At 44.0% G+C, this 19,055-nt stretch overlaps 1 protein-coding gene across 3 annotated transcripts in view; it reads right to left on the reverse strand.

Annotated features, from left to right (window-relative positions):
• PDE7A (phosphodiesterase 7A) overlaps nt 1-19,055 on the reverse strand; it is a 226,302-nt gene that overhangs the window by 24,247 nt on the left and 183,000 nt on the right. For all 3 annotated transcript variants that reach the window (XM_073631713.1, XM_073631714.1, XM_073631715.1), the window contains exons 6-10: nt 18,478-18,573; nt 14,114-14,214; nt 13,845-13,976; nt 4,132-4,223; nt 2,867-3,011 (exon numbers count right to left, since the gene is read on the reverse strand). In XM_073631713.1, the coding sequence (XP_073487814.1) occupies nt 2,867-3,011; nt 4,132-4,223; nt 13,845-13,976; nt 14,114-14,214; nt 18,478-18,573 (566 nt within the window). The remainder of the gene's footprint in view (nt 1-2,866; nt 3,012-4,131; nt 4,224-13,844; nt 13,977-14,113; nt 14,215-18,477; nt 18,574-19,055) is intronic.

The following is a 19,055-nucleotide window of genomic DNA, read 5'->3' on the forward strand; positions in this document are numbered from 1 at the left end:
AGCTTGAAAGTGGAACGAACCATCTCCGTAAGAGATTGTACCAGCAATTTCTCAGATTGTGAGGCTAGGAGTTCATCCACCGCTGTCTCCTCCGAAGAGGAGTCATTGGTTTGCTTTTCCTCCTGATTGCCTGAGGGTAACACCACATCCCGTACCCATTGATCCCTTGGTAAAGGGTCTAAGGTGGGGGAGGGGGATCTAACAAGCTTCCTATCCTTTTGGATGGAGGATGCGATTAAAGCTGCTAATCCCCTTTCTAGGCCCTGCAGGGCAGAGGAAAATGCATCTTCAGACAGGTATACAGGGGCTGGGATGTGAGAAGCAGCTGCACCACCAATTGGTTCCAATGACTCACCCTGGCTTGCCATATCTGGTATTTCAGGAGAGGATGACAGCATGGGGGCACGGCTGGAATTCCCAGCGCCTGGGGGTGAGATTTTTGGTACCTTTGTGGTGTCTTTTTTAGAAGCCATAGTGCTGAGCACAAAAAGCAGAGGCACTAAGTAAATGCACAACTCGCTGAGCAATAGTCTAGCAAAAAACAATGCTGCTAATAAAGTTCAGCTTTGGTGCCGAGTATAAAGGTTATTCCTGTACTGGAAATGCCTATATACATCCTTACGTGCCCCCAGCGCTCCCTGTGTCTTGTGTGCCTAACTGCAGCTGTTAGCCAGAAGAGTCTGCTCTGTCTGATTGTCCCCAGCACCTGCACTGTGTGCTCCTCGTGGACTTACATTCTGCACACGGCGCCGCGCCCTTAAGCCACGCCCCCGTCATTCAACACGTCCTCCCCTCTGTTAAAACTAGCCGTAGTTCATGCGTGCAAATGGCATCAACACACTGTTTTTCAGTGGAGACCCAGCGAGAGGGGAGGAGGGGGGTTGGGAGTATAAAACTACTGTTGTACCTACCTTCCCCCAGGGGGGAAAAGCAAACATGGTGTCTCTGGATGAGGCATCCCCCCTGGCTTGCTGAGACCACACACATGCTGTTAGCTGAGACACTGAGCTGTCTAAGCAGCGGCGTACTAAGGTATGTGCATTTACTCCCTCTAGTAGAGACTTTAACCACATCCCTACCCGCCTATAGTCAAATGACGTCCACAGATGGGATCTCCCATCCTGGGTGGACGTCATATGAAGGCCTTGGGTTCCCGGCCGCCTAGGGGGCGTGCGCCCGCCGCCTTGCTCGGAGCCCGGTGCGTGTGCCTGGCGGCCGCGATGTCCGCTGGGCACCCGCGATTGCCCGTTAACTGGGCCGGACTGTGGATCTCTGTGTGTAAACACAGAGATCCATGTCCTGTCAGCTCAGAGGAGAGCGATCTGTGTTCCCAGAACAGCGGAACACTGATCGGTCTCCTTCCCTTGTGCGTCCCCGCCCCCTACAGTTAGAAGCATTCTCTAGGAAACACATTAAGCCCCTCCCCGCCCCCTAGTGGTTAACCCCTTCACTTCCTGTCACATTTACACAGTAATCAATGCAATTTTATAGCATTGATCGCTGTATAAATGTGAATGGTCCCAAAAATGTGTCAAAAGTGTCCGATGTGTCCGCCATAATGTCGCAGTCACAAAAAAAAAAAAATATCGCGATCGCCGCTATTATTAGTAAAAAAAAAAAAAAAAAATAAATTTTTTTTAAAAAATGCCATAAATCTATCCCGTATTTTATAGACGCTATAACTTTTGCGCAAACCAATCAATATACGCTTATTGCGATTTTTTTTTCCAAAAATATGTAGAAGAATACATATCGGCCGAAACTGAGGAAAAAATTTGTTTTTTTTAAAATTGGGATATTTATTATAGCAAAAAGTAAAAAATATTGTGTTTTTTTCAAAATTGACGCTCTTCTTTTGTTTATAGCGCAAAAAATAAAAACCGCAGAGGTGATCAAATACCACCAAAAGAAAGCTCTATTTGTGGGGAAAAAAGGACTTCAATTTTGTTTGGGTACAACGTCGCACGACAGCGCTGAAAACTAAAAATTGGTCTGGGAAGGAAGGGGGTGAAAAGGCCCGGTATTGAACCGGTTAAGGCATGACAATATTTTACTCATGGAAGAAAACGCATAGGTGGACTTTTTACAGTTCCTAGGCTTCTTCCCTTACCTTATCCTCGCTGCAGGATACTGCTGAAGTCAGCCAGATCCAAACTTCACCCATCACAGCGGGCTGCGTTTAGCAAACCTTCGAGGACCGCATCCCTTTTTATCGGGGTTCCACTCTCTTGGACCTGTATAGCACCCCTCAGGAAAAACTTTAGGTAACGTGAGCACGACCAAAAAGCCCTGGGTCCTGGGGTCCAGCTCTGCAAAGAGGCGTTACAGGCAAAACCTCGTGCTTCGTATACGAGGCCCGGGTACCATCCACCTTGGCCTCAGTGGCACTTTGGATGGATTCAGCATGGATCCCTCCTGGAGCTCCTCAGAGCACATCTTCACTCGTGACCAACACCTTAGACACTGGTGAAAAAACTGAGGTACTCCTGATAGGAGGAGTGGTTATATAGGGAGTGAACGTCCTGTATTGGATATACCAGTATCCATCACCTGAAGGTGCCTATATACCCACATAGTGATTACTGTGGTGCCCTGTGTCCCATGATGTACGATAAAGAAATGATGATTTTTACATGTAGGAGAGGAGTGCTGGAATTCATGCGGTATGGAAGTGGTTAAAATAATAGGATGTTATGATCTGTCGGCAATAGCAAAACGAACCGATACCAGCTTTGAGTACAATTCATAATGACAATATTTGATCAGTAAACACTGACCTGAGGTGTCCCTGGGAACAAATATGCGCATTTTTAAACAACACCATAAATGGGACTTTAAGGTGTACATACTGTACAAAACTGAATACCTGCAGGATGAAATGGCGATGGCCAGCATTGTCCAGGCATAAGTCACCTTTATCTAGATGGGTTCTGAACTGGGACAGGTATTCATTTTGCCGACTAATGTCTGTAGCAAGAATGATGGAGCCCAACTGGCTTTCCATTTGTTGTCTGAAAAACAAAAAACAAATGAAATCTTTTGTGCCAAGTATATAAATATATAATCTATCATCAAGTTCAAGACACACTGAGCTCATATAACTAAATTAAACAGGGTGGTGATGTCAATGAAAAACAGTTTATGTTCATTTCCAGACTACAAACACAAACCCTGTAATTCATGAAAAGTGTATAGGCTTTTTGAATTCTGTCCAACCTTCTGACAGATTCAAGTATAGGATGAAAACAAGCACATGAATCTGTTACATGGTCACCAGCACAGAGGCTAGCGTGTCCATCTTGGATACCCTGATCTCTGTGCAGTTTAGTAATACGGAGCTCCCTGCCCATCCACTCCTCTTGTCACTTAGACAGGCGTGATGGCCAGTATGTTTTGCTGTTGGGTGGACAGAGTATGATGGGAATTCTGAGAGACTAGTTTTCCTTCAGGTTCGCCTTCTTTGTAATTGACAATAAGCAGATTCCTTAGCCACTAGACAGCCCAGCACCATCTGAACACTCTAGTTGAGCCTTATTACCTCAAGTTTTTTTTATCTACAAGCTGTCAGTAATTGTTGCATTTTTCACAGCCAAAGCAAAGCATTGTGGAAGTAGCAATGATACAGTCAAAATGTGGTGCAAACACTTTGTTATGCCATCAAATCCCTTTTCCTCCAGTTTTATAAATCCATAGATTTCCCCCCCCCCCCAGTAAAATTCCCACCTACAGACACAAGATGATGCCCACTATAACTTTTTTTTTCTTCTGTGTCCCTCAGTTTGTTACTGGTGCCCAATTTTCCCTGCCTTCACAGCTAAGCCAAGGCAATGATTATTTCCATGCCCAAAGAGAATGCCAGGGGCCAGGTAAAGGCATTCTTAAAAGAGCAGGGTAATGGCAGATGGTGGAGCTTGACCCCGCTTTTCTTGCAGAGCTGCTTTTGGTATTGTAGTGCAATCCATATAAACACAAAGTCAGTTAATAGCGCAGCGGAAAAAATACAAACTTTCAGCAATAATCAGGTATTAGACATTATTAGATATTAACTGATGCTCAGAATATCATAGAATAATGTGAGGGATATAAACATTTCATATTAACCAACTAGAAGGAAGAATAATAGCAACATACCTTTCTTCCAAACACATGTGTGCAAACAAACCAGATTCTCGCAACAGGCCCACTGCTGACCTCCAGTGGTGGCTTTCTAATACTGAGGTATTCTAAAAAGCAAACAGACAAGCATTAGGAAAAAAAAATCAAGCAGCAGACTCCCTACATTATATACTTATATTATTTATATAGTACAGTGCATTCTTGAGTATAACACTGAACCTCAGCCATGATCTCATACACCAGATACCCATTAATCTGCTGCCAGCCAAACCATTCCTTATTATAAATTGTCCTCTAAACTAAGCAAAACAAAATTACACTACATTATATCCCCAATAAATAGAAAGGGAACATATGTTGCAGGAATAAAGCATGCTGCAGAACCATTTAAGACCACATTCTCGCTGACGAACTATTGGTCTATTACTATGATGTGCGGCCTCTCCATTTAATAAAAATGTGCAGAAGTAAAGTAAGGGCGGACAAGTTTCATCACGAATAAGTCCCAAGGATTGGGATGTCAGAACTGCCAGGGATTTAACCATCACAGAAGGATTTTAACCTCTGTGTCTGCACTTCATATCTGTCAGCAGTTATTTAGTGATAAGTAGTGATAGATATAAAGTGAAAGATCAGAGAAATTGTGTATGCTAGCTTTGGAAAAAAATGGCGATCGACTTTAATATAGAAAGCCTCAAGTGAGGCCCCTGATAGAACGAAGGTGGCCGCAAAAAAAAAAAAAAAAAATCAGCATATGTAATGCTACAGAAAGCTGTCAGACTGCACACATACAACAGAAGATGGTCAAAGACCCCTACAGGAGTACTGGGGACATAACTGCAGGTAACAGATTAGAGACACATTACATGTGACTGCTAAGTGATCATGGCTACTACAGGGCAATAGGGAAACAGACTGTCTCTGCAGGAGCTCCGAGAGGTGCACAGAAACCGCCTCCCAGGCTGCAGGTTGGTCACCATGGTGTTAGAGGCAGCAGAGTAAAAGTGGTTGTAACCCTCAAACAAGAAATATGAACAAAGCATATCCCTCTATAGTGTGTATTTGTCTCCATCCAGAGCACCAACTGTCATTTCTGTCTGCAGCTTCATTCCTCTGCTATCAGCATGAGTCACTCCTAACACCAAGAGAAAAAATGCACAGGCATGGCAAGGACATTGAGACTTGCTGCACTGAATGTAAACAAGCACCAGAGGCTGTGGCTGCAGATCAAAGTATGCATCTGCGGAGGGAGAGGGTGTGTTAGATTAGGGCAGTGCAAAGGGGCAAAAGGAAAAATGCACTTCTTTAAATTTAATTTTAGTACTCAAAAAAGGTTACTCTGTACCCCTCTTCAATTTAGTGTCCATTCAATGCTGAAGCCCATCTTCTGATTTCACGGCTAAGCCCCGCCAACTGCCATTTCAGCTCATTGTAAAGACACCCTTACTTGGCAAGAGATGGCAGGTTTTAGAGATCCAGTCCAGGTAAAAACAAGCCTAACATAAGTTAAAGTGGAATTAAACCCATCAAACAGCAGCTCTCAAATTTTCCACTTGCCTACTCACATTTATGGCATGAGGGCTGGCGAGGAGCTGGGCTGCCTGGAAGTGGGGGGGCCCGAGCACCGCCAGCAGGTGGAGGAGCCGTTCTCCCAGTGATTGCCTCGGAGGAAGAGAGCATGGGAGGAAGAGGAGAGCCGCGGGATCACAGAGCGTGGATAGCACGCCGGAACAGCTTACATCACAATTGCCCCCCCGCTCTGCTCGCCGTCACACAGCCCCGCCTCCTCCTGACCCCACACCTGTGACAGACATAATGCGGGTCCAATGCTGGGATGCGTTCTGTCTATCACAGGCGCGGGGTTAGGAAGAGGCGGGGCTGTGCATCACGGAGAGCAGAGCAGGGGCAATTGTAATGTAAGCTGTTCCGGCGTGCTATCCAGCTCTGTGATCCCGCGGCTTTCCTCTTCCTCCAGTCATGATCCGGCCGACCCTCTCTTCCTCTGCCCAGGCGAGGCTACCACGGTGGGCCCAGAGAGGCTGCCACGGTGGGCCCAGGTGACACTGCATTGATGAGGCACTGGTGAGGCTGTGCTGAGGGGCAAAGATAAAGTTGTTAATATTTACTTTTGTAACTTAATTCTGCATAAAACATTTAAGTGTCATTTCATGAGATAATTTATGAGGGCATGTTTAGGGGCGGAATTAGGGGTGGGGCAACTGGTGGTGAGTAACCCTTGAGGCCTGGCTAGTAGCTCAAGACTCTTGAAATTTTGAGCCCTGCTAACAGTAAAAAAAAAAAAAAAAAAAGGGAAGAAGATTACATGAAAAGCTAGTCCGACTTTGGGTCTGAATGGATTGGCTTTGGGCTAGGGTCAATGGTATCAATTTAACATCAGTCTGGGGCATGTCTGAAATCATTCAAAAATGGACAGCTGCTATTAACATGCATTTGACTTCCCATTTTGCAGGTAAAAAAAAAAATAAAAAAAATAATGTGCATTGATTAATTTTTTAGGCTCTATTCACACCTGGGCATTTTGGGATCGCAGCAAAACTGCTGCGATTCTGCCCACGATTGCAAAACTCACTACAATCACAACACACAGGTTCAGGTGTTATTTTCAATGGCAACCAAAATGCAGCACAGGGGCTTCTTTTGGGAGACAAGCTTCACGCGATGCAATTTGCCACGCAACGATCATGAAAAACCGCACCAAATTTTAGGTGCCATTGAAAATATTTGAACCTGCATTTTGCTGTTTTAGTGCGCTGAGATCACGGGCATCTGCCATGACCCCAAAACACCCAGGTGTGAATGGAGCCTTACACGGGACCCTGTAAAGCATTGCACCCGCCCAGTGTGCAGGACTCCTTCCTTGCCCCGCAGGCTGGCATTCTTTAGGAGCATCCATAAAAATAGACAAAAAAAAGATTTCCCAGACTCCAGAGCCAAAAAGCCAGTGAAAACCTGATCTTCTGTGTCAAAGCAGTTTATGCGGGGAACGGATTGATTTAGCCAATGACAACAGAATGTTGAATTGTAGAGATCTGGAGGGAAACTGGACAAATGAAATTGCCTCAAAGAAGGCTACAGTCAAGCCCAAGACTCTCATGCAAAAGTGTAAAGTCAGATGGTTCCTGGACTGGTGAGCTCAAATCTAACATCAGCAAGTCTGAAGTTTAATCTGTGGAAGTAACACCCTGGCCTGATTAGACCTAGTTACTCAAAACTATGAGGGAGATTTACTAAAACTGAAGCACTCAAAATCTGGTGCATCTGTTTATGGTAGCCAATCAGCTTTTAAATTCATCTTGTTTAATTAAGCTTTGCAATAAAACCTGGAAGCTGATGGTTTGGTTTCTATGCAGAGCTGCACCAAATGCTGGGGTAGCACATTGCAGGGGCTTCTATCGTTAAGGCTTCTTTCTCTAAGTGATTCTTTCTACAAGTGATATGCACTTCATTCTCTGCACTGGGTTCTGCCTCACCTGATCATTCCTTCTGTCTCTTTACAGGTATGTGTCAGCTCATCCACATCTTCCACCGTTAACTGCAATTGGGATCTGCTTGCTGTCTCTGTGTGTGTGTGTCTCTGGTATGTGTCAGCTCATCCACATCTTCCACCGTTAACTGCAATTGGGATCTGCTTGCTGTCTCTGTGTGTGTGTGTCTCTGGTATGTGTCAGCTCATCCACATCTTCCACCGTTAACTGCAATTGGGATCTGCTTGCTGTCTCTGTGTGTGTGTGTCTCTGGTATGTGTCAGCTCATCCACATCTTCCACCGTTAACTGCAATTGGGATCTGCTTGCTGTCTCTGTGTGTGTGTGTGTCTCTGGTATGTGTCAGCTCATCCACATCTTCCACCGTTAACTGCAATTGGGATCTGCTTGCTGTCTCTGTGTGTGTGTCTCTGGTATGTGGCCTTCTCTATCTGTTGCCCTGTGCGTGCAACCATGACATTATTTGTTTTTGTGGACTGTCTTACCTAAGTTTTATGTGTTGATCTTGTCTTGGCCTCTTGCTATTCTGACTTTTGAAGCAAAAAGTTCACTTTGATTGCTAGGCACTCTTATAGTCACTCATGATTAATTAACGAACTTCAACCCCACCCTTATAACAGTATATATTTGAGCATCCTTAAGGGGGTAGCACATTGCAGGGGCTTCTATCGTTAAGGCTTCTTTCTCTAAGTGATTCTTTCTACAAGTGATATGCACTTCATTCTCTGCACTTCAGTGATTGCACGAAGCAAACAAATACAGCAATCTGCACTGGAAAGCAGCTAACAGACTGCAGGTGACCCGTCTCTCTATTAAGCTCTCCTTCCACTCTGTAACATGCACTCTCTACCACTGCTTCTGACACTCCTGTCCTCTCTCCTCAAACTCTCTTACCTTCACCCCCCCTCTCCACCCGCCTGCTTATACATATCACCCTGCCTTCTGTCTTCCCCCTACTACTGCTCTTACCAACTCTCGCTCATTCTACATCCATACACTGATAAAACCTCCAGTACTCTGAGACATGCCCCTTCACATAAATCACAGTCCCACATTACCTCCCTCACCCTCCTGCTTCTCCTAATCTCTGGTGACATATCCCCAAACCCTGGGCCACCATCATCTGTCTTTGCCCAACGCTCCCATCCCCCTACACCCTCTGGCAGGAGCCGCAACCCACAGAACTTGGTCCATATTCCTCTTTCCAAAACCAGCCCCCCCTTTTCCTGTGCCCTGTGGAATGCACGTTCTGTCTGCAACAAACTCACCGCCCTCCACGACCTCTTCATCACAAATTCCTTTAACCTACTTGCCATTACTGAAACCTGGCTTCATGAATCGGATACTATTTCTCCTGCTTCCCTCTCCCATGGGGGCCTTCTTTGGACTCACTCCCCCAGACCAAGTGGACGGAAGGGAGGTGGAGTGGGAATCCTTCTAGCCCCATGCAGCACCTATCAGGTTCTTCACCCACCTCCCTCTCTGACACACTCCTCTTTTGAGGCACATTGCATTCGTCTTTTCTCTCCCATTTCTCTAAGAATTGCTGTCATCTACCGGCCCCCTGGACCGGTATCAGCCTTTCTTGATGACTTCTCTGCCTGGCTACCCTACTTTCTCTCTTCTGAAATCCCCACAATTATTCTTGGGGACTTCAACATCCCTGTCAACACTAACACTACTATTACTTCTAAACTTCTCAGTCTAACCTCATCGCTTGACCTGAAGCAATGGATACAGGCTCCTACCCACTCCAACGGCAACACCCTTGACCTTGCCTTCTCCTATCTGTGCACTCCGTGCAACCTTTCCAACAATCCATTCCCACTCTCTGATCACCACCTTATTAGTTTTGCTCTCTCCTTGTCTTCCACCTCTTCTCCCTCCAACCGCCCAACAGTTACACGCAGAAACCTTCGCCACCTCAACCCTTCTCTTCTCTACTCTGCTACTGATCACCTCTATGACAAAATCTCCCCCCTGTCCTGCCCCAACCTAGCTACTTTCATTTACAACAGCTCACTGTCCTCCTCCCTAGACAAGCTGGCCCCCCTCACTACACGCAGAATTAGGCCCCGACTGCTACAACCCTGGCAAACAGATGACACCAGAAGTCTCAGAAAACTTAGCCGCGCTCTTGAGCGCCTGTGGCATAAGACTAAGACCCAGGAAGACTTCACACAATATAAATCTGCCCTCCTAAAATACTACTCCTGCCTTCACACTGCCAAACAGACCTACTTTATCACACTCATCAACACCTTCTCATCCAGTCCACGTCAACTCTTCTCTACCTTCAACACTCTACTCTGTCCTCCACTGCCTCCACCCACCAACTCAATCACCGCCCAGGAGATTGCCAATCACTTCAAAACTAAGATTGATACAATTCATGAGGAGATCGCCAATGCGCAAAAACCTCCCCCATGCAACACCCCATGTCCACAGATACAGTCATTACTTCCCTCATTCAACCCTGCTACTACTACTGAGGTTGCTAAACTTTTATCTAGCACTCATCTAACCACTTGCCCCCTGGATCCTGTTCCCTCGCAAATGCTACGCTCACCCTCTGACTCGATTCTACGCTCTCTAACTCACATTTTCAACCTCTCCCTCTCTTGTGGCATCTTCCCAAACTCTCTAAAACATGCACTAGTCGCCCCCATACTAAAAAAGCCCTCACTGGATCCCACCAATCTCAACAACTTACGTCCCATCTCCTTACTCTCCTTCTCCTCCAAACTTCTTGAAAGACTGGTCTACAACCGATTAAGTGACCATCTGACCATGAATAAACTTCTTGATCCCCTTCAGTCCGGTTTTCGCCCTCAACACTCCACGGAAACTGCTCTCCTTAAACTCTCAAATGACCTACTAATGGCTAAAGCCAATGGACACTATTCTGTACTACTTCTCCTGGATCTCTCTGCTGCCTTTGACACAGTGGACCACCCACTCCTCCTCGAAAAACTCCACTCCTTTGGTCTCCGTGACTGCACTCTTCGCTGGTTCTCATCCTACCTATCCCACCGCTCCTTCAGTGTCACTTACAACTCTACTTCCTCCTCTCCTCTTCCTTTTTCCGTTGGGGTCCCCCAAGGTTCTGTTCTCGGACCTCTCCTTTTCTCAATCTACACCACCTCCTTGGGTCAGTTGATTGCCTCCCACGGCTTTAAATATCATCTCTACGCTGATGACACCCAAATCTATCTCTCCACCCCCCAGCTCTCTCCATCTGTCTCCTCACGCATTACCAACTTATTAGCAGACATATCAGCCTGGATGTCACATCACTTTCTCAAACTCAACCTATCCAAAACCGAGCTCATGATATTTCCTCCCTCAGGTGCCACTTCCCCTGATCTCCCTGTCAAGATCAACGGCTCAACTATCAACCCATCTCCCCACGCCAAGGTCCTAGGTGTAATCCTGGACTCTGAACTAACCTTTCGACCCCACATTCTATCACTATCCAAAGCTTGCCGCCTCTGTCTTCGCAACATCTCCAAGATACGCCCCTTCCTAACCATTGACACCACAAAGCTTCTAATCCACTCCCTGGTCATCTCCCGCCTTGACTACTGCAACTCCCTCCTCATTGGTTTACCTCTAAATAGGCTATCCCCACTTCAGTCCATCATGAACGCTGCGGCCAGGCTCATCCACCACACAAACCGCTCAGCGTCTGCTACACCCCTCTGCCAATCCCTCCATTGGCTGCCACTCAGTCACCGAATTAAATTCAAGATACTAACTATAACTTACAAAGCCATCCACAACTTGGCCCCTAGCTACATCTCTAACCTAGTCACAAAATACCAACCTAATCGTTCTCTTCGCTCCTCCCAAGATCTCCTGCTCTCAAACTCCCTTGTCACCTCATCCCATGCTCGCCTTCAGGACTTCTCCAGAGCCTCCCCATCCTCTGGAATGCTCTACCCCAATCCGTCCGTTTTTCTCCTACTTTATCCACTTTCAGACGATCCCTGAAAACTCATCTCTTCAGAGAAGCCTATTTGGCCCCCACCTAACAACTGTACATTTATCTTCTCAATCAGCACATCACCCACAGTTATTACCTCTTGTATCTCTTGACCTCCCCTCTTAGATTGTAAGCTCTAAGGAGCAGGGCCCTCTGATTCCTACTGTATCAAATTGTATTGTACTTGTACTGTCTACCCTCAAGTTGTAAAGCGCTACGTAAACTGTTGGCGCTATATAAACACTGTATAATAATAATAATAATGCTGCCAGTTTTAGTAAATCTCCCCAATGAGTCAGTTCCAGTGATTACTCCTGAAGGTTCAGAATCCACCCCAAGAGCTGTAATGACTGGACAATCAAAGCCACTTTGTCAGAGGCAGCAAGCGAATGTTGCCTCAACAAGAACAGGACACTACCCCCTCAGTTGCCCATTTAAGCAAACGATATACATGATGGTTACACTCGTGTCTGAACGTTTATCTGGTCCGACTTGCCATCTGTTTGCCATCATTGGAGGAAAAGGCCCTGTCTGGGTATTAGCCACAAACGATTCAGCTTGTGCAAGCTGGTAAGCACGCAATTCATGTGGTGGTGGATAAACACTTTGTGCGTGAGTGTGATTTATCATCACGAGGACTTCCTAATTGCACTTTTTGTCTGCACGGGTGGTGCGATGTTTCTTTATGCTACCTGCTAAGGACCATCTTTCCAAGCCTGCATTATAGTTTTCGTGGACTACTAATATCACTTTATTTAGATTCACTCTGATATGAATTTATCACTTTAAGTGTTGTGAATTTATCAGTTCATATATTGGTATTCTTTTAGTTGTGAGAGCACAGCTCTATTCATATTATTCTTTCTGTGTATATCTCACAGCAGAGTTGCTGCCTTTTAGGAATTAGTAGATCACAGCGCAGTTTTCTTTCTTTTGTATATATACATGATGGAATTACCCAATTAACTTGACACGATCTTGGGTTATAATGTTGTATGTATCGTAGTTTAAGGACATAGAAGATACTTGTCCATAGGACTAATGAAATTGTGAATATAGTTTAATGTCTTGTAATTTATTATATACCTACAATAAAAGTTTGGCAAAACTTTTTAAACAAAGCCATTTATAGGATAAAAAAAAGTATGATTTAAACTAGATTTTTGCCTTAGTTTTGGCACCTTAGAAGTCTCAAATACACTTGTTTTATCAGCATAAAGTCTGGCTGTGGAACCTTTTGATTACCCATCAATCTATAATGCATTACGTATATCTGTGCCCTCCCAGCTGAATGATTGGGAGTTAGCAGTGCTGAATCTGTGCCCACCACACCATTGACAACTGATTTATTGAGAAACAAGGGATCTGTGCAACTTAATTTGCTTCCTGGATGGGGACACTGTAAACAGCTAATTTTTGCAAAGCGAGTTGTTTTTAGTAAATTACCTTTAAGCCTTCATTGGTCTAAAATTGCATTTAGCGGTCCACTAAAACATTAAACATCCAATTGAACGTGCCAACATGAAATGCATACACATACAGTAATTGTGAGCATCAACAGCCCATTAACATAATTTGTTCTGCTTTACTAATCTATCAAATGTACAGCAAACCTTCAATAAAATGGAGCGACAATTTTAAAAAAAATCAAAAGGACAGAGATACAGGACTATGAAACCCTGGAAGCATTCTGAGGTTTCACTGGACCCTAAAAAAAAAAAAAAAAAAAAAAAAAAAAAAAGAAAGCCGCCCCCCCCCCCATATTTGATATTGAAGGTAAATCTCAAGGTGATGGCTTAAGGGTTAAAAGTTGCATACAAGTAGCCATAACACATGCAAACACAACAAGTAAACCTCAGGAAGGTGGAAATCATTCACAATGAACACTGGCACAAGGGGTCTTCTTAAAATCACCATACATTGTACCTTCTGAAAATTCTATTTCACTTATTCACAAAGAACAGCATTGTAATTGACCTGGTCACAATTTTTTTTGAAAATACTGTAATTTTATGCCATTGCACAATAAATGATATATACTTTTTACATACACACTTTCTACAAGTACTGATCCACTTACAATCTACATTCTTCGTTACAGGCAATTATAGGATGGACGTTATGAAAACAGATTCAAGCACCTAAATTAGCTGCATTTCAAAATATAAGTAAATAAATAACTGCATTAAAGATTGTCCTTTTACCTGCATAAGGCAGGCACCCTTTAGGCTCACTTACCTTATATAAAGTTGCCAAGTAGTGGTTTGTTTTTATTAAAAAAGACTGATTTACACCAGGATGATCCAGATCGTGTGTTGCAGCTGCAATTAAACCCAACAGGACATCCCATGGAGTGAGAGACTTGGCAAGCTGGAAGAGACCATAGGACAGGTATTTTTTCTGTCCAAACAGAGCAAAAGTGACAAGACTAGAAAAACCGTTTATGGGATTTAAAGAACTCTAGAGCGCTGCATTTTCATCTTTACCTCAAGAAAAGAGATTTTTACCTTGGGTTCTTTTAAATAACAGTACATGGCCTGAGTCACATCAGCAGCGTGCACTGCATTGTGGTATGGGTTCTGACTGTGGTAGTCTTCTTGAACCATAACTGTAAAACAAAAAAACAGCCTTGGTAAAAGTTAACATCTTGCTAAAAATATTAAAAGGCTCTGTTTGAGAATACAGAATGTACAAAGGCAATGTCCAGCTACTACTTAAAGGGATTGTAAACCCTAGATGAATATAAACCTGCTGGCTGCAATTACATGTGCTCCTTGCACGGATACATGTACTCTAATGGAAACTAGCAGAACAGGGCCTGCATTTTTGACAGCTTTGATATCACTCAGTGTTGCTCAACATGCCAACGGTCATATGACTATGAACTAAGGTGCACAGTGCATGCATCCCAGCCAGAAGCAAAAAGGTCGGCAAAGCAGGTCCAAGGCGTATACAGTGCTGGTTGATGTAAAGAAGTATTCTTTACAGAGTTTAATATGCTTTAAAGCGCAGCGCCACCCAAAAGGGGAAGTTTCGCTTTAAGGGCTCATCCCCCACTCCTCTTGCACTTTTGAGGGGGGGGGGGGGGTGCAGGTACCCTATTTTGACAGGTATCCGCTTCCCACTTCCGCTCGGAACGAAAGTTCTCCTCCCTCCCCTCTGCAGTCTTCTGGGACACCGACAGGTCCCAGAAGACTGCATCCACCAATCACGATGCGCAGTGGGCAGCCGGGTGCCCAAAGTGAATATACCAGTGTCGGGGACTGAAGACAGCAGGTGAGACCGACTGGGTTGCGCACACCGCTGTATCAGATTTTTGTAGCTGCTGACTTATTTTTTCCACAGGTAGCTGGAATTCCTCTTTAAAGGCACAGTTCAGTAATAATCGTATCAGCAGTAGAAACAATGTGGGACCATGACTCTCTGAAAGTTGAGGATGATAGTGAAGGCTGTAAAAAAATTCCTTTTTAGTCCCACAGCAGTAACTTTAGCAATCTCTTCCTCCAAATAGAACCTCAAGCATCAAATCAGAAAATACTCTCAGTAGAGAGCCAGGTCCAACACCTAGGGACACTAGTAAAAAACTGAGGCAATGCTGGGAGTGGGAGAGGTTATGCTGGGCAGTGTTAAAGCTGAACTCCAGCGTTTGATATACTTTACATAGTTTGTTTGGGCCAGCTTGGCCCAAACGAACTACAGTGGGGGAAATAAGTATCTGATCCCCTGCAGAATTTGCAAGTTTGCCCACATACAAAGAAATGAAGGGTCTATAATTTTTATCATAGGTGTATTTTAAATGATAGACAGAATATCAACCAAAAATCCAGAAAAAACACATACAACAAATGCTATAAATTAAGTTGCAGTTCAGTGAGTAAAATAAGTATTTGATCCCCAAGCAAAATGTGATTTAGTACTTGGTGGAGAAACCCTTCTTGGCAAGCACAGAGGTAAGACATTTCTTGTAGTTGGTGACCAGGTTTGCACACATCTGAAGAGTGATTTTGATCCACTCTTTTACAGATCTTCTCTAAATCCTTAAGGTTTCTTGGCTGTTGCTTGGCAACTCAAAGTTTCAGCTCCCTCCATAAATTTTCTATAGGATTAAGGTCTGGAGACTGGCTTGGGGGCTCCGTGACCTTAATGTGCTTCTTCTTGAGCCACTCTTTTGTTGCCTTGGTGCTATATTTTGGGTCATTGTTGTGCTGGATGACCCATCCACGACCCATCTTCAGTGTTCTGAGGGAAAAAGGTTATTATCCAATATTTAACAATACATGGTCCCATGCAGCAAAGTTAGCCTCATGTTTCTATCTCTGTGCTGGACTGTAGGGATGGTGTTCTTAGGCTCATAGTCAGCATTTTTCTTCTTCCAAACACGGCGAGTTGAGTTAATGCCAAAGACCTCAATTTTGGTCTCATCTGACCACAGCACTTTCTCTCAATCCTTCTCTGAATCATTTAGATGTTCATTGGCATGACTGTACATTCCAATGAAGGAGGGGTACTCACCATGTTTGGAGGAAGAAAAATGCTGACTATGACCCTAGGAACACCATCCCTACAGTCAAGCACGGAAGTGGAAACATTATGCTTTGGGGCGGTTTCTTTGCTAAAGATACATACCGACTTTGCCGCATTTGTCGAGGGGTCAATAGATGGGGCCATGTATTGTAAAATATTGGATGAGAACCTTCTTCCCTCAGCCAGAACACTGAAGGTTGTTGATGGGTCTTCCAGCATGACAATGACCCAAAGGCAACAAAGGAGTGGCTCAAGAAGAAGCACATTAAGGTCACAGACTGGCCTAGCCAGTCTCCAGGTTGAAAAAATGCAGCGCTATGTGAATATTAAACAAACAATAAATCAAGTCCATAAGTCTTAAACTTGGTAGTGTATAATGTGGTAAGTAAATCAAAGTCTTGGTCAAAAAGGTAAAATAATAAATGTCCACTTGTGTCAGACACTGAAAGGGCAAAAATGGATGGTAGAGGTGGTATAAATCAGTGGATGGAACCAACATCAATGGGTAAGAAAAGATGGGTACTCTTACAAGATAAGGTGGACTCCCCTGTCAGCGACATGGAGTCAATAAGGCCGTGAGCCCAACCGGGCTGCCTTATTGACTCCATGTCGCTGACAGGGGAGTCCACCTTATCTGGTAAGAGTACCCATCTTTTCTTACCCATTGATGTTGAGCACCATTGATGTTGGTTCCATCCACGGATTTATACCACTTCTACCATCCATTTTTGCCCCTTCAGTGTGTTGACACAAGTGGACATTTATTATTTTACCTTTTTGACCAAGACTTTATGATTTACTTACCACATTATACACTACCAAGTTTAAGACTAATGGACTTGATTTATTGTTCTTATTGTTTAATATTCACATAGCGCTGCATTTTTTCACTCTCCATTCCACTGTTTTTGTCACAACGTATGCGGCTGCTGTTTTGTTTGTTTTATACTATAGAGTGCAGTGTTTTGTATATTTCCATTTGCCAGTCTCCAGACCTTAATCCTATAGAAAATTTATGGAGGGTGCTGAAACTTCGAGTTGCCAAGCAACAGCCAAGAAATGAGATGTGTCCAAGCTGGCCCAATTGAACTATGCAAAGGTGTATCAAAAGCTCAAGATCAGCTTTAAGCTTTGGCATTTGTCCATGCCCAATCACCTGGATGTGGAGCATAAGCCTATAGTCTAAGAATTAACTCTCCTGTGTTCTGTGATGTTTGAGTAAAAAAGCAGAATATCCCTTTGACTGATAGGAGTTTTGTAGCCTAAAATTGCCAACAACAAGCTACCCTTCGTTATTTTACAAACCAGCTCCAAGAATAGTCAAATATGCAACAGATGTCTGGCCTCTTATTCTGCTTCTCAGCTTCCAGCATTCAAAGCAGAGGGACTGCGTTGAATAAACTCAAGGGGAACTTTCCATCTCAACTGTAAAACCTTGGGATAAGCTACCATTTTACTGCCCCTCAACCGTTACTAACTTTAGCTGCAGAAGCAGCGGCCGGGGGTGTACACATGCTATGGCTGTGATACTTTGCTTCATAGTCGTGGCAGGAATTATACCCCCTGTATGCCCATTGATCATTACCCATTCAAGTGAATGGGGCTGCTTGTGTTGTGTCCAAGAGTTTAAAGCAGGTGGTGAGAAAGCGATACCTCACTGCCTGTCAAATGTTCTCTGAAGAACCATCTGAACACAAAGGACTCATCAGAGAGCACTGCACATGTGAACAAGTCCTTATGGTGACACTATGACTGCTGTGGCAGTGATAAGGGGCACTAGGACTGGGGTGATGGTGACATAGTGAGACTGTACTACTCAGGGGAGTGATTAGGGACTTAAAAGTCTAAAGACTGATGATCACTGTATAAGAAATCTGTAGAAAACTGTTCAAAGGTTTTAATTCATGAAACCTTTGTTTACTACTGTGATGCTGTAATTGGTCACAGCTATCACATGGTAAAGGGCTGGTGTGATTGGCCCTGGTACCATGTAATAACTGTGACCAATCACAGAGGTTGCGCAGTAGTAAACAAGGCACCATGAATGACAGCGTTGTTTGCTACTGTAATTGTGATCGCTGTGATTAGTCACTATGATCACATAGTACTAGGGCTGTTCACAGTGGCCCGGTACAACGATCGGTGGAAACAGATTGCACCCCTGTGTGCTATGAGCCAGTAATGCAGGAGGACTGTACATGTATGGCCGGATGGGAGGTGGTTAAGCTGATTTGCAAGTAGCAACTCCTGATGGTTATTAAATGAAAAAAAAAAAGTAACAAAGAAAGGATTCTCTAATCAAAAGCACCAATACGAATGAAATTTAACTGTATTGTTTATGCCTTACCTAAAAATCTCCGTAGTTTCACCAGGTCTAAGTGGAAGTGATCGATTAGACCATGATGATTCAAGAGATGAAAGGTTAAGGTGACCAGACTGTTTCCTGAAATCAAATACACAGACAAGTTAGTTCTTTGTAGATCGTGTAAAAAACCTTTAAACAAGATTTACAGGGCTCTAGATAGAAACAGAATTACCAAGCCTGAGGACAGGAGGGTCTCAACCTATGATCCCACAAACCCTGGAGCCAATATCTTATTTCAAACTAGTCTTTTTTAATGGCCAATTCTGCACTATCAGTATTTATAAAGTAAATGTCTCAGGTTGCACCATAACACCATGATCTAGCCAACTTGCCACATTGAATTAAACCAGAAATATGTTCTGAATATTGTGACTAACTTGGAACAACAACAATGGAAATTAAGGGCTCTGCCTTTATCTGCATACTTGTTTCAGGTCAGTGTCTCTGAAAGTGATGAAGCCATGTAATCCAGGCAAAGTATTTTCGGAAGAGTAAGCAATGACAGCCTCAAGTTTCATTTAAAAAAAAAAAAAATTCATGACACAAGACACTTTATGATG

The sequence above is a fragment of the Aquarana catesbeiana genome, linkage group LG05, assembly GCF_042186555.1.
Source record: "Aquarana catesbeiana isolate 2022-GZ linkage group LG05, ASM4218655v1, whole genome shotgun sequence".
Lineage (NCBI taxonomy): Eukaryota > Metazoa > Chordata > Amphibia > Anura > Ranidae > Aquarana > Aquarana catesbeiana.